Raw genomic sequence first — 15698 nt, 5'->3', positions numbered from 1 at the left:
AAGAATCCACCACTTCCTGCCAGGGGACCACGAAGAGGCAGGCAGGCACAGGAGAAAGATGATTACAAGGTTTAATAGAGGAGCCATATTTCCCCCCGAGAAAGAGCACATGGCAGCCTCCACTATGGGTAGCAGCAGGGCCTAGGGGTAGGAAGTGAGGTAGATGGGAGTTCAGGTGGGTCTGGATGGAGAGAGGGAGGGGCCTGCTGTATGATGGGAACTCCAGGGCAGGGAGAGGTCAGGTCTGGGTGGAGCTGAGGATCAAAGGGTGGCATAATGCTTTTACATTCCCCACTCTGCTGTTTAATAAAAATAGGGGCTACCAGGCCAGGGGGCTGTGGGCGGAGGTTGTTTCTTTTGGAGCTGCTTCCTGCTGTAAAAGGGTGAAGTAGTCAGGGGGTCCCTGTTTCGTTGCTCAGCCAGGTACTGTCCAAGAAGCAGCTGCTTGAGAGTGGTTGGTAAAGATCCTCCTTTTTCCATGGCAATAGTTATCTAACATGCAAGACAATTAATAAAAGGCATAAAATTATTGTTAGTACCCCATGAGAGGAATATGCCATGGAGAATTGATTCCCAGAAGGAGCTATCAAAAATGTGAAATTGCCTTTTCTTTCTCGGATTGGAGATAGCGTGGTACCTGACTCCCGGCATCCTGGAGGACAGGGAGGCAGACTTTTCCTGCTTTAGATCCAAGGTAACCTAAGGAGGAGGTAGCAGAGATATTTAAAGGTACCAGAGCCAATAGGTGTCATGGGTTCTTTTGGCTACTTCCTGCAGGCATAGGAGCATCAAGGAATCCCTGGAGCTGGGGTCTTTAGGGTCTGGATCTGCACTGAGCAAGGCAGTGCAGTGTAAGTGATATCTCCAGTTGCCTGTAGTAACAGGATGGCCTTGACTTGTCCCCAGGTGGTATCCTGGGCAGGGATGTTATCCTGTTGAAAGAGACTTTTGGAAAGATCGGTCAAAAAGCTGACAAACTGACAAAGTCAGTTAACTTGAATGACATAGGAGAACACATGTTGGCCATGGGCCAGAAACATTCCATCTGGAGTATAAGCCCAATTGCAGCCTGTTACAGGGGAGGAGGAATAACTGGACTTGGGGCAAAGAAGGCAGAGAGGGGATGTCTAGGGTCTTTTGGGCAACTGGGTAGGGGAGAGCATAATGGACTGGTTGGGAGTACCAGTCAGAAGCTATTATAAACACAAATAGCAGGTGACAAAGGTAAGGCTGTTAGCTTTCTGTCCAGTGAGAAAGTATGGACATTAGGTGGGCAAGCACTATTTCTCTTGATCTCCCAACTCTAATTAATTTTGAAAGGGTAAGCATGAACTGACTCGTTTTAGGATGTCATCTCCTCTTACTCCTTGCCATGGTTTTCCATTGTCAGGACTGATTTGTCGTGGTGGGTGTTTCAACATCCTTTGCTGGGATAGCTTGTCTCAATTGGTATTTACTGGGTTTGGACTCAAGGCCTGGGCACTGCCCCTGAGCACTTCTGCTCGAGGCTAGTGCTCTACCACTTCAGAGTCACAATGTCACTTTCAGCCTTTGGCTGGATACTTAGAGATCAGTCTTGAGCCATGGCTCCAGCCTGGCTCAGTGCTGATTAGCTGGGAGATGGAGTTTTAGAGGGATTCTTCATGCCTGGTATGGCTTTATTGTAGTAAAAGGAGTCTTTGTTACAATGGCCCATTTTATTTCCAATTAAAGCAACAAAGAGATCAATGAGATAAAGGTTACCTATAACTTGTTAGCAATTGACTAACAATTACTTGCCAGAGGTTTTTTTTGTTTTTGTTTTTGTTTTTGTTTTTATAACACCCAGTTGCTGGTTACCTGCAAAAATTTCTACATCTACTGGTTAAAGAGCTGGTTTACACTGGCTTTTGCAGGCTGGTGCCACTGGTTTAGGCAACTTTGCCTGGGCATAGTCACTCTGGTCCCTTGATCTTAAAGGGAGTTGATTTGCACACAGGGGAGAAAATGGAGAATTAAAACTTTAGCCTTAGTTTCTTTGGCCTATAGTCAGGTCACAAAGTTTTAAGCAATTTAGATTAAACCGCAGCTTCCATTGACAAAGATTTTTAGTAAGCAGAGTACTTGGTAACATTGAAACCATAACCGTTTACATATAGACAAGTAGACAGACATGTTTGTGCACACAGATTGTAGAGCCCCTTTAGGTTGTTAAAATCAACCTTTTAAGGTTTTTTGGAATTACTTTGCCTAATTGTGATGGAACCACGTGGTCAGTTTAAAACAGAAAACTTTGCCAACAACAAGAAACTTTTGAACAGGAGACAAGACATGAGCAGACACATGACATGATATAGTGTCATCACTGGTCATAGCAGGGTGGGGTGGGGGTGGGAGAGGTCCCAGAATCAAGTTGAGTTGGTGCAAAATCGTGTTGGCAGGAAATAGTAGCTGAGCTCCCAGTAGCTAGCACCCCCATTACATGGCCAATGCTAGAGAGAGCTGAAGATTTTGACAGTGAGGGTGCATTGCTTGTGGCATAACTGGAGCTTCAGTTTCCACCACCACTACAAAGGCAGAGGAGGAGTCCTGCAGGGGAGGGGGCCTTGCAAGAGAGGCCCCATAGGAGGAGGGGGGCTTGCATGGGAGGCTAGAGAGGGGGTACCTCTCAGGGAGGCTGCTAAAGAGGGGACACCTCATGGGGGAGGCTGCAAAAGAAGGGAGGGCCTCTCAGGGGAGGAGTTTAAACTTAAACTCATACATACTTTTGAGGGGGGTGGCGGTCTACCTTCTCGAGCACTCACATAAGTGGAGTTTTAAATTTGGGGCCAAATTTGGTTGTAAGGAAATTTAGTTCTGACCTTTTCCATGGTAAGTGACCCGAGCCAAAAGCTATCTGCCGAGTATCCTCAGCAATGCAACGTAGCTCGAACAAGCACCTACCTGTGGGAAGGATCCTTACCCCTCTCCACCGTGGTCCCTGGCCATAGAAGACATAGGGGTGATATCCGGGAACTTATAATTTGTCTACCCCCTCCCATTACTATACCTCACCCTTTCCACTACCTATTTTCCTGGTGTTTATTTCATTCACTTTTAATTTAACCTCTGTAAACAGTTATACTCTATGAGCTCTCCTTATCTGCCATATGTCAGTTCACACACTGATACTGCTCTGTGTTTCTCCCAAACAATTTACTTATATAAACAAACTCTAGCTTCCACATATGAGAGAAAAATATGTAAACCTTGGTCTCTCAGGGTCTTATTTACTTCTCTTAACATATTTTTTTAATTTAATTTTATTTTATTTGTGAACATACTGTACAGAGGAGTTACAATTACATGGGCAGGATAATGCGTACATATCTTATCAAGCATTGCAGCCTCCTCCTTTGTTTACCCTTCACATCCGTTCCCAGCCTCTCCCCTCCCCCCCATCCCAATCCTTCTCCTTCCCACCCCTTCCCCCCCCCCCCCCCCCGCACCGACGTTGTAAAGCTCGTTTTGGACATGACAACTTGTACTTCTCATTGTTGCAACAGGTCCACCTGTATCCTTAAACAACTGGTTTTTCCCCATCTCCTCCACAAGTTATACTGACATCAAATATAGTGAAAGCAGGGGTTATACTGTGGGGGAGGGACATACAAAGCAACAAAGAGATAATCTTATAAATGCATTAGAAACACATGCATGAAAGAAAAAAACATTAAAAAACACATCTAAGGGTTCATTTTCCTGACATCACATTATCTGACCTTTTCCGCTTGACTCATACCTATACTATATATTACAAATAAGGGAAACCATGGGACCTATGTTTCTTTGGACCTGGCTTACTTCACTTAATATAATTTTTTCCAAGCCTTTCCATTTCCTAACAAATGGGGCAATGTCATTCTTTCTGATGGAGGCATAGAATTCCATTGTGTATATATACCACATTTTCTTGATCCATTCATCTACTGAGGGGCATCTGGGTTGGTTCCATATCTTAGCTATGGTAAATAATGCTGCAATAAACATAGTTGTGCTGGTAGCTTTAGTGTGGTCTTGTTTGTATACATTTGGGTAAATGCCCAAAAGTGGGATTGCTGGGTCATAGGGGAGTTCTATGTGAAGTCTTTTGAGGAACCTCCATACTGCTTTCCAAAGTGGTTGAACAAGTTTACATTCCCACCAACAATGAAGTAAGGTTCCTTTCTGTCCACATCCCCTCCAGCATCTGTTGTTGTTAGAGTTCTTGATTTTTGCTGTTCTAACTGGAGTGAGGTGATATCTCAATGTTGTTTTGATTTGCATTTCTTTTATGGCTAGGGATGTTGAACATTTCTTCATGTGTCTGTTGGCCATCCTTCTTTCTTCTTCAGAGAAGTTTCTCTTTAAGTCTTTCACCCATTTATTTATTGGGCAGTTGTTTCTTTGAGGATTTGTTGTTGGGGGGTTTAATTTTTTGAGTTCCAAGTATATTTTAGATATGAGACCCTTGTCCGTTGTATGGCTAGTAAAGATCTTCTCCCAATCGGTGGGCTTTCTATTGATCTTGCTAGCTGTGTCTTTTGCCCTGCACAAGCTCTGCAAATTTATGCAATCCCATTTGTCCAACCTTTCTTTGATTTGTTGTGTTTCCGGGTCTCTATTCAGAAAATTTCGGCCTGAGCCAAGGAGACCTAGGGTTTCTTCTATTCCATCCTGTAATGTTTTCAGAGTGTCTGCTTTGAGTTCAAGGTCTTTGATCCATTTGGAGTTGATTCTGGTGCAGGGTGATATATAAGGATCTAGCTTAAGTTTTCTACATATAGTTAACCAATTTTGCCAGCACCATTTACTGAAGAGGTTGTCTTTCTTTCATTCTATTGTTTTAGCTCCCTTATCGAAGATTAGATGGCTATAGGTCTGTAGGTTCATTTGTGGGTTTTCAATTCTATTCCATTGGTCCTGAGGTCTGTTCTTATGCCAATACCAAGCTGTTTTGATTACTATGGCTTTATAGTAGAGTTTGAAGTTTGGTATTGATATTCCTCCAGCAGTGTTCTTTCCATTGAGGAGCGTTTTTGCTATTCGGGGTCTTTTATTTTTCCATATGAATTTTTGGATTGCCTCTTCTATTTCCTTGAAGAATGAGGGTGGAATTTTGATAGGTATTGCGTTGAATTTGTAGATAGCCTTGGGAAGAATTGCCATTTTCACGATGTTATCTTTCCAATCCAGGAGCATTGGAGTTTTTGCCATTTTTTAAGTTCTGTGTTGATTTCCTTTTTTAAGATTTTAAAGTTTTCATCATAGAGAACCTTCACTTCTTTAGTTAAGTTAATTCCTAGGTATTTTATTTTTTGTGGGGCTATTACAAATGGAGTTGCTTTCCTAATTTCAGCCACACTTTTCTCATTGTTGGCATACAGAAAAGGCATTGATTTTGGGGGGTTAATTTTATAACCTGCTACTTTGCCAAAGTTTTGAATCAGCTTGAGTAATTTGGGAGTGGAGTCTATGGGATTCTTTAAATACAAGATCATGTCATCTGCAAAGAGGGAGAGTTTTATTTCTTCTTTCCCTATTTGGATCCCCTTTATGTCTGCATCTTGTCTTATTGCTGTAGCTAGGCATTCTAATACTAGATTGAAGAGAAGTGGAGAGAGTGGGCATCCTTGTCTTGTTCCTGAGTTAAGAGGAAATGGCTTTAGTATTTCACCATTGAGTGTAATGCTGGCTGTAGGTTTGTCATATACAATAAGTATTGAAGAATGTTCCATGGATTCCTAATTTTTCCAAAACCTTCATCATAAAGGGGTGTTGGATCTTGTCGAATGCTTTTTCTGCATCTATTGAGATACCCATGTGGTTCTTATTCTTGCTCCTGTTGATGTGATGAATAATATTAATTGATTTGCGTATATTGAACCAGCTTTGCATCCTGAAATGAATCCTGGTTGATCATGGTGTATGATATTTTGGATGAATTGTTGAAGTCGATTGTCTTTTTGCCTTGGCTTCCCCTCTCTTGTCTAACTCTCTGTCCTGTGATGGCACCCTTTGTGTGATTCTCTGGCTTAGGACTGTTCACTGGAACTCTAAAACTGCTTTCTATGCGAGAGCTTGTTCAGATTCCAGCTTCTCCTCCGCCATCTTCCAAAAATGTTTAACATATTTTTTTTCAGGCCCTTCCATGTTTTCTCAAATGAGGCAATGCCATTTTTTTTTTTTTTTTGGTGCTGTTAACATGTGCGACCAATTTTCTTTTTCTTTTTTTTTCATTGTAAAAATACTGTACAGAGGGTTACAGTTACATGAGTGAGGTTATGAGTACACTTCCTATTGAACATTGTTACCTCCTCCATTGCTTTCCCCCTACCATCCCTTCCCTCCCTACCTTCCCCGAGGTTCTTTTTTTTTTTTTTTTGATTGTGATTAAGTGATTACATAATTTCCCGAATTTCACAGTATTGTGGAATAATGATGCTCATTTAAAGTCACAAGTTCATTCTAACTTTCCTGGAGCAAATTGTCTATCACAGTCTATAACATATAATGGTGTTCACATGTTATACACCATATATGTGATCAGCAGCATGGGGATATTTAGTAGTGGTTCGACCAGTTGAGTGGGAGTTCTTTGTTTCTTAAGTCCTGTTAGTCCTGTTAGTTTAGTGATGTGATCTGCAGACAGCTCCCTTTGTCGTGCTGCTGGCGGGATGGAGCCTCTCTGCTTGGGTGGAGAGTGAGGGGTGGGGGTTGGATCTTCCTGGAGACTGCCAGCTGGTAGGTTTCTCTGTTTGTGGGGATCAGCTGGTCTGCAAACCGGTACCTCAGGCAGTTTCTGTGTGGGTGATCTGCAGGCGGCCCCCTGTGTCTCTGGGGCTCCGGCAGGCCCCGTTGCCTTGCCGCACGGCCAGTAAAGGTTGGGGGAGGGGTCTTCGCTCTTCTCTGTTCTGAAATTCTTCTTTTCCTCCCTTTCTTTTTTGTTATTTTCCACCTCCTGTTTTTCTCTGAGTGTTTGTCTTTTTGTTGTTGTCGGTCTCTTGGGGAGATTAAGCCTTGGAACTCGAACTCTCTTTTTGGTTGGGGAGAGCTGTGGCATTTCACTACTGCCCTATCGCCATCTTGGTCCCCCCTCGCCATTTCTTTTTAATGGATAAGAAAAACTCCATTGTGTATATATATACTACATTCTGGAGGCTTTACTGTTTCCTAGTTTTTAATTTTTTTGATAAATGCTTCAAAGTGGCATTGCTGGATCATAAAGCAGTTCTATGTTTAATTTTTAAAGAACCTCCATACTGCTTTCCAGAGTGGTTGAATGAATTTATATCTCCACCAACAGCTTATTGGGATTTCCTTATAACCATATCCCTGAAAACATCACTATTGTTTTTATTTCTCATGATGACTATTTTAAGTGGAATAGGTGGAATCTCAGTAGTTTTGTTGCTTTTCCTTTATGGCCGAGACTTGAGCATTTCTGCATGTGTCTGTTTCCCTTTTTTCCCCCTCCTTCTTCTGAGTCATCTCTATTTAGCTCCTTAACCTATTTATTAAGTGGGTTGTTAATTCTCTGAGAGTTAATTTTTAAGCTATGTATTTTGGATATTAGGGCATTTCTGATGGATAGCTGGTAAAAATCTTCTCCCAATCTGTAGGCTGTCTTTCTAGCTTATTAGCTATATCCTCTGACATACAGAATCTTTTTGGTTTTATGCCATCTCTTTTATCAAGTCTTTCTTTGATTTGCTGCACTTTGAAATCCTTTTGCAAAAAAAAACACTGTGCCAAGTAGTCCTCATGATAGTTCTGCTCCTTCCAACCGTTTCATGGTTTCAGATCTTACATTGATATCTTTGATCTATTGTTAATAGATCAAAGGTGATAGGTAAAGATTCATTTTCATTTTTCTGTATGTGAGTACACAGTTTTTCCAGCCCCAATTTGTTGAAGAGGCTGTCTTCTAGCCTGTGTTTGTAATTCCTTAATAGACAATTAGAAGGCTGTAAGTTTTGGATGTATTTCTGTGTCTTCTATTCTGTTTCATTGGTGCTTATACCTGTATTTGTGTCAGTATCAAACAGTTTTTATTACTGTGACACTGTAACTGCACTTGAAGTTTTGTATTGTTATATCTCCAGCATTACATTTTTTACTTAGGATTTTTTGCTTTTGTAATTCAGGGCCTTTTATGATTCCTTACAAATTTTTAGATTGCTTTCTTTCTCAGCAAAGTATGATATATTGCCATTTTTGCAGTATTAATTGTGCCAATTTAGGTGCAGGAAGGTCTTTCTTATGTATCCTTTGATTTTTCTTCTTCAGATTTTAATAATTCTCACTTTAGAGATCCTTCCCATCCTTGGTTAGGTTAATTCCTAGAAAGTTTCTTTTTTTGAGGTTATTCTAAATGAAGTTTCTTTCCAGATTCCAGGCTTGATGTAATTATTGGCACACAGAAAAGCTACTAACTTTTGTGGATTGATTTCATATTTTGCCACTTTGTCAGGATTTTTACTCAGGTCTAGTTACTTTGGGAAGAGATTATAGGCTCCTTTAAATACAGGATTATGTCACCTTTCCCTTTCCTTATGAGTCTTGCAAGGAATTTGAGTACTATATTGAAGAGGATTGGAGATAGGACATTCTTGTCTTTTTCCTGATTTTAGGGTAAATGGTTTTAGATGTTCATCATTAAGTATGATGTTGGCTGTGGGTTTGTCATAAACAGCCTGTATTATATTGAGGAGTATCTTCTGTGTGTTCCTAGCTTCTCCATAACTTTTATCATAAAAGGATGTTGGATCATGGCCTTTTTTGCATTTATTAAGATGTTCTTGTGGGGGGCTGGGAAGGTGGCTCAGTGGTAGAGTGCTTGCTTTGCCTGAGGCCCTGGGTTCGATTCCTCAGCACCACATAAGCAAAAAAAAAGCCGGAAGTGGTGCTGTGGCTCAAGTGGTAGAGCACTAGCATTAAGCCGAAGAGCTGAGGGACAGCGCCCAGACCCAGAGTACAGGCCTCACGACTGGAACAACAACAGCAAAAAAAAGATGTTCTTGTGAGGTTGGGAAGATGGCTGAATAGAAGAGTGCTTGCCTTGCATGCATGAGGCCCTGGGTTCAATTCCTGAAAAATCCAGAAGTGGTGCTATGGCTCAAGTGGTAGAGTGCTAGCCTTGAGCTGAAGAACTGAGGGACAGCACTCAGGCCCAGAGTTCAGGCCCCACAACTGACTGTGATTCCTTTTTTACTTCTGTTAATGGTTTGGTGTCTTGTGTTACATTTTTTTTGATTTGTATATATTGAACAAGCTTTGCATCTTTGGGTGAATCCCATTTGATTATGAAGTATGATTTTTTTTGGTTTCTTGTTGCCTTCAGTTAGCCAGTATTTTATTGAGACATTCTGTACCTATTTTCATCAAAGAGAGGTCTTTAGTTCTCTTTTGTTGATAGGTAGGCATATTGAGTATGCTAGGCAGTTACTCTACTATTTGAGCCACATAGTCCATAACCTTTTTGCGTTAGTCATTTTTCAGATAGGATCTTGCATTCTTTTCCCCTGTTGGCCTGGACTGGATCATTCTATTTGAATAAGATGATCCTATTTGAATAATAGTTGGAATTATACCTATGCTTCACAATGCAGGGCCCCAGAAGACTATTTTTAAATCTATAGGTATAACTTTAGTGATGTCAAACTCTTAACTTGAGTACTAATACTATATTATATTTTTAGGTCATCATCTTGTCTTTCTATTAAACAAGCAGCTAATAAACCAACGAGTAGGGTGCACTATTGTAAATTATGTTCAAAGCCCAGCTTCAGTATAATCACAAAATGGGTACTATCATTATTTCATTTCAAACTTCTTTCTAATTAATGGATGAAAAGCATTTTTAGTCATCAAATTTAAAATTTCATTTAAAGTTTGTACTACGTTACATTTTATTAGTTTTTTGGGGCCAAGGAATTTTGCCTGTGTATTTCCTTTTGGGTACCTCTGTTGACAATGTACTAAACAGAGTGTTGATTCACAGATCTTCCCTATGAGAAATACCTATCCTCATGCGGTTCTCCTTTACCTTCTTGATGCTCATTCCTTTGTTCAGGAATACTCCCTACTACAACCACCTCCCATTGCCTTTTACCGTGCAGTCTCCCCCGTAATGATACCAACAAGATTTTCTCTCAATTAGTCATTTTTATTTTGTTTTTTTCCTCTTCCTCTTTTTTTCCAGTGAGAAATCAGTATGATCACATTCTAAAATGTGATTTTTACATGGCTCACACTCCTCTAGGGATGCTTAATGTTATACAGATTTACTGTATAGCATATACTACAATTTTTGCTCTATGGGTGCCAAGTAACTCTAAAACTCAAAGGTAAACAAACATTCTTACAACTGCAGCAGAATTTTCTATCAGGAGTACTGAATATTGAACTCAGTCATTCTAACTGGTCATAAAAGCAACAATTCTTGAGCCAGACTTATTTCTGTTAGTGTATGTACATTGGATTAGCTATGAACTCTGGTATTTCTAAAAGTTCTTTATATACCGTGTATCCTGTGGGGTTTCTGGAGTCTCTGGTCACTTGAAGCACATTGTAATCACAATCTACGATAGTTTTTTCTATTTCTTGAAGTTTGTTGACTCCTGGTGCATGTCTTGCTTCAATTTAGATGAGAAATTATAAGACTGTTGTATATTTCAGGGATTCTTTATAATAAGAATGCTTTGAAATGAGTCTCTATTACATCTATCAAAACAGCTGTGTTGAATCCTTTCCCCTCCTAATCCTTTTCCCTATAATAAGAAACATGTGGATTCTTTAAAGGAACTGAAATATATGGTTGATTAAACTGAGTAATGCAAGTCATTTAAGCTAATCATGGTTACAACTACTTTCTATAACTTTTAAGTCAAAGAAAAATTCCTTGATTTGCCAAATATAGCAACAAAGAAATTCACTTTTATCAGTTTTAATTGAAAATTCTGACATTACATTTAGGTAGAAGATAAATAAGAATAGAAGATCATCTTTGGTTTTTAAACCACACCCCATGCCATAAGAGGTTTTACTAATTACTGATCAAAGTTCACAGATATGATTACCGTGCTTATGTCTTTAATTTTCTCATTATAATAGTATTTCTAAACATTTGAGTTTGGAAAATGGTAAAAGAAGAAGATCATTCACCCATAATCTTTCCACATAATACAATTACCACATAATACAATTATTTATTTGAATACTACCATATATTCAGTAATGTTGTTCTATAAGTATGTAGTAATAAGATTTTTTAAATACATGGTTGGAAATAGGTAAGTTTTGCTTCTGAACATTTATATTATTTCATATGCATTTATAGTTTATGTAATTAATGCCTCTATTACAAATTTTAAAATATTTTGCCATGTTTTTCATAGCTACATAATAGTCATTGGTTTTCTGCGGTTTGTACTTTTCTATAATCTTAGGACCCTGCAAAAGTGGTTGACCATTATTTCTCTCCTCTGAAGTACAGGGTTGGAGCAAGAAAGGTACAACATTACTATCTGTGTCATTTCTATATCATGTCCTGTTTCTAAATCACAATCTCTTCTAGACTTTTCTATGAACTGTTCATTGGTGACTGCAGCTCTTCAGCTTTAACTTTCCCCTACATTTTTTTTTCTTTTCTGTCAGTTGTGGGGCTTGAACTATGGGCCTAGGTACTGTCCCTGAGCTTTTCAACTCAAGGTCTATCTCTTGTGCCACAGAGCCACTTCCGGTTTTCTGGTGGTTAATTGGAGATTAGGATCTCATGGACTTTCCTGCCCCGGCTGGCTTTAAACTGTGAACCTCGGATCTCAGCTAGGATTACAGGCATGAGCCACTGCACCCAGCTTCCCCCTACATTTTCTGAGGATGTTGCCACCCTTTTCACTTTCCTGAATTCATTATGATCATGCATTTACCAGTACTAATTAGTTCTTTAACTTCAAACTAAGTTATCTCTGCCTGTACCCTTTTATACTCTTATGACAATACCTAATGAGTAATGGAACTTGTGTGGATTTCAAAGAACTCTAATAACAACAGATGCTGGAGGGGATGTGGACAGAAGGGAACCTTACTTCATTGTTGGTGGGAATGTAAACTTGTTCAACCACTTTGGAAAGCAGTATGGAGGTTCCTCAAAAGACTTCACATAGAGATCCCCTAAAACCCAGCAATCCCACTTTTGGGCATTTACCCAAATGTTTACAAACAAGACCACACTAAAGCTACCAGCACAACTATGTTTATTGCAGCATTATTTACTATAGCTAAGATATGGAACCAACCCAGATGCCCCTCAGTAGATGAATGGATCAAGAAAATGTGGTAGATATACACAATGGAATTCTATGCCTCCATCAGAAAGAATGACATTGCCCCATTTGTTAGGAAATGGAAAAACTTGGAAAAAATTATATTAAGTGAGGTAAGCCAGGCCCAAAGAAACACAGGTCCCATGGTTTCCCTTATTTGCAATTTCTAGTATATGTATGAGTCAAGCGGAAAAGGTCAGATAATGTGATGTTAGGAAAATGAGCCCTTAGATATGTATTTTAATGTTTTTTTCTTTCATGCGTTTCTAACACATTTATAAGATTATCTTTTTGTTTCTTTGTATGTCCCTCCCCCACAGTATAACCTCTGCTTTCACTATATTTGATGTCAGTATAACTTGTGGAGGAGATGGGGAAAAACCAGTTGTTTAAGGATACAGGTGGACCTGTTGCAACAATGAGAAGTACAAGTTGTCATGTCAAAAACGAGCTTTACAATATTGGTGTGGGGGGGCAGGTCGGGGGATTGGGGGGGGAGGCTAGGAAGGGATGTGAAGGGTAAACAAAGGAGGAGGCTGCAATGCTTGATAAGAAATGTATGCATTATCCTGCTCATGTAATTGTAACCCCTCTGTACAGTATGTTCACAAAAAAATTAAATAAAAAATCACCAATATTTTTTTAAAATAAAAGATAAGCTTTTTTATCATCCATTATGATTTCCATTCTCCCTGTAGTCTGTTTTCCAATTTGTAAAGTCCCCCTGGCATTTTTTCTGATCTTCCTGTGAGCTGTGAACTCCATTCATTCCCTCTCACCCTTAACTTTATTGAAAACTCCTACCCTTTGATTCATTTTCTCACCTGATTCACAAAACATCTACTCAAATTGAATCCAATAATTGCTCTTGTTTCAGTCACCAGGTTGGCTATCACTCAGCTGAGATTAGCCCTATTCTAAACATGTGTTCTTCCTTATCATGTTTTCTGACTTATTTAAGAATTTCCCTAGTACTTAGTCAGCTACTTCCATATTTACTCTATTATTTTCCATTATTTTCAAGTGAACACTGTCCAACTTCCATTCACCTTTGACACATGCACCAGATGATATTGCCTCCTTTTTCACTTACACATAAAGTATATCAGAAACTAACTGCCTTTAATTGTACAGAAATATCATATGCACCTATGAATCTGTAGTTATTAATTTTAAAGTTAGAATTAAATGAGATCCCAGTACCACCATATATTTCAAAATTAGTTTGGAAATCCTAGCCAGTGTGAGACTAGAAATGTGTAGAAAGCTAAGAACTCCAGGAAAGCAACAAATTTTATGTGAGGAAAAGATGATATCTTAAGAAATACAGCAGAAGAAATATGAATTTACTAAAGTACCTAAATTGGGAATTACTAATTTGTGTGACAATCTGTGTATGATATATAATCCTTATGAGCTGATGGTTAAAGCTGAATATGGTAATGTACAATTTTCATTGTGGCAAAATGTTTAGAAGTTCTGTCTGAAAATTGGAACCAATCATCCATCATTAACATACTAGTTAATTCCTTCTCTTTTCAAATTCTCAAGGAAATTTCAGTTCCCTATTAACAGAATACATTTTGCTAATAAAATGTTAAAAATCATAAATTATTTCATTTTAATTATTTAAATAATCCAAAAGTAAAGTACCTTCCTGGGAATTTTCATCTTAAGGAATATTTTATTATCATATATATCTAGAGCTCTATAGACATACATATCTAATAGCAAAATAAGTCATTCTCAGTGGAAATCTTTTCAAGTATTCAAATATGGTAGCTAGTTTCATAATGATATTAGTCAAACTACTATATTGAAAGACAATTTCATAATTTTATTAACTCAAAATACAAATAATATGGTTAAAACTTTTTTTATTTTATTTATTTTTTGTTGGTTGTGGGGCCTGAACTCTGGGCCTGGGTGCTGTCCCTCAGTTCTTCAGCTCAAGGCTAGCGCTCTACCACTTGAGCCACAGCACCACTTCTGGCTTTTTCTGCTTACATAGTGCTTAGGAATCGAACCCAGTGCCTCATGCATGCAAGGCAAGCACTCTACCACTGAACTACCTTCCCAGCCCTTGATCAAAACTTTTATATTATTTATTTTCATTTTTGATGTCTCTCTGAAATTAGGTTACCAAGAATGCAAAAATATTATATTTATTTAATGTTTAAATGTTACCATTGAACTTTGTGAATATTTGACTTTGTTTAATGTAATATTTAAATACTAATAACATTTTCTAAGGAATGATGGCTTATTTAGCTTATATAACAATGTAGAGTTACATTATGCTATATTGTTTAGTATACATTTTGTGATTTGAATGACACTCAAAACAATTTTACCTAAACTATGAAATTGAAAATTATACTATTGGCTTACTGATTTATTTATACATTTCTTCTCAAATTATAGTTATATAGTCTAGATTTCACAGTTTAATATTGGTATATTTGAAAGGAAACACCTAAACTGTCATTTTGACTATTAATACCTTGTATAAGTATCATTCATTTCCATGAGACCTATGGTAATTAATATTGGTGTTTTTTTAGGTATAGCTTACTTGAATGGAATATGTAGTGAAAAGCGGAAATGTATTATTGCTGAAGACAATGGCCTGAATCTTGCATTTACAATTGCTCATGAGATGGGTCACAAGTAAGTAATAGTCATCACTATCTTAAATAGAATATTTCTTCTTAATTTGAATTACTGAATTTCATGTATATCTTTGAAATTGAGACAAACAAGAAAAAGTATCTAAATTGCGAATGCCTTCTCAAAGTTCTAACAAGTGTATTTCTTTTTGGAAAATGTCACTCTTTCCCTTATTCTCTCTGTTTTTCCCTCCAGTCCCCACCCAAAAACTATGTAGTTCATTTTCAACCTAGTGTCTAGTGACTATCACTGCTGTAAGTTCATTTTCAACATAATGTCTAGAGAATATCAGGGCTGTAATTGTTAACCTTTTCTCTCACCATTTCTGTATTCCCCTCCTCAAGACAGATAGAGAAAAAAGTAACACAAAAGGAAAAGAAAACAAAAGCGGCAATAATGAAAAGAATCTTTTGTTTCAATTTCCTGGAGTCCATTTTGCTAAATGTTATCTTATATAATCAAATGCACATATCTCTTGAGTCTTTGTGATCCTCTCTCAGGAATATCCTTTTTTGGTATCAGTCATTGTGTGTGAATTGTATAATCTATCATGACACAATGTATTTACTTTTTTTTAGCCATCTATTGTGTTTACTTGTAGATTTATAGTTACACATCCAAGTTACCAAAAATGAGGGAAACCGGGCAATTTATATTTCTCTGGGTCTGGCTTACTTGGCTTAATATAATTTTTTCCAAGTTTTT

At 38.2% G+C, this 15698-nt stretch overlaps 1 protein-coding gene across 1 annotated transcript in view; it reads left to right on the top strand.

Moving 5' to 3' along the window:
* Adamts19 (ADAM metallopeptidase with thrombospondin type 1 motif 19) overlaps positions 1-15698 on the top strand; it is a 251702-nt gene that overhangs the window by 88419 nt on the left and 147585 nt on the right. The window contains exon 8 of the mRNA XM_070036428.1: positions 14888-14993. Within this exon, the coding sequence (XP_069892529.1) occupies positions 14888-14993 (106 nt within the window). The remainder of the gene's footprint in view (positions 1-14887; positions 14994-15698) is intronic.

This window comes from Dipodomys merriami, unplaced genomic scaffold (assembly GCF_024711535.1).
Source record: "Dipodomys merriami isolate MVZ:Mamm:240054 unplaced genomic scaffold, mDipMer1.0.p SCAF_27, whole genome shotgun sequence".
Lineage (NCBI taxonomy): Eukaryota > Metazoa > Chordata > Mammalia > Rodentia > Heteromyidae > Dipodomys > Dipodomys merriami.
This window is presented reverse-complemented; position numbering and strand designations above follow the sequence as displayed.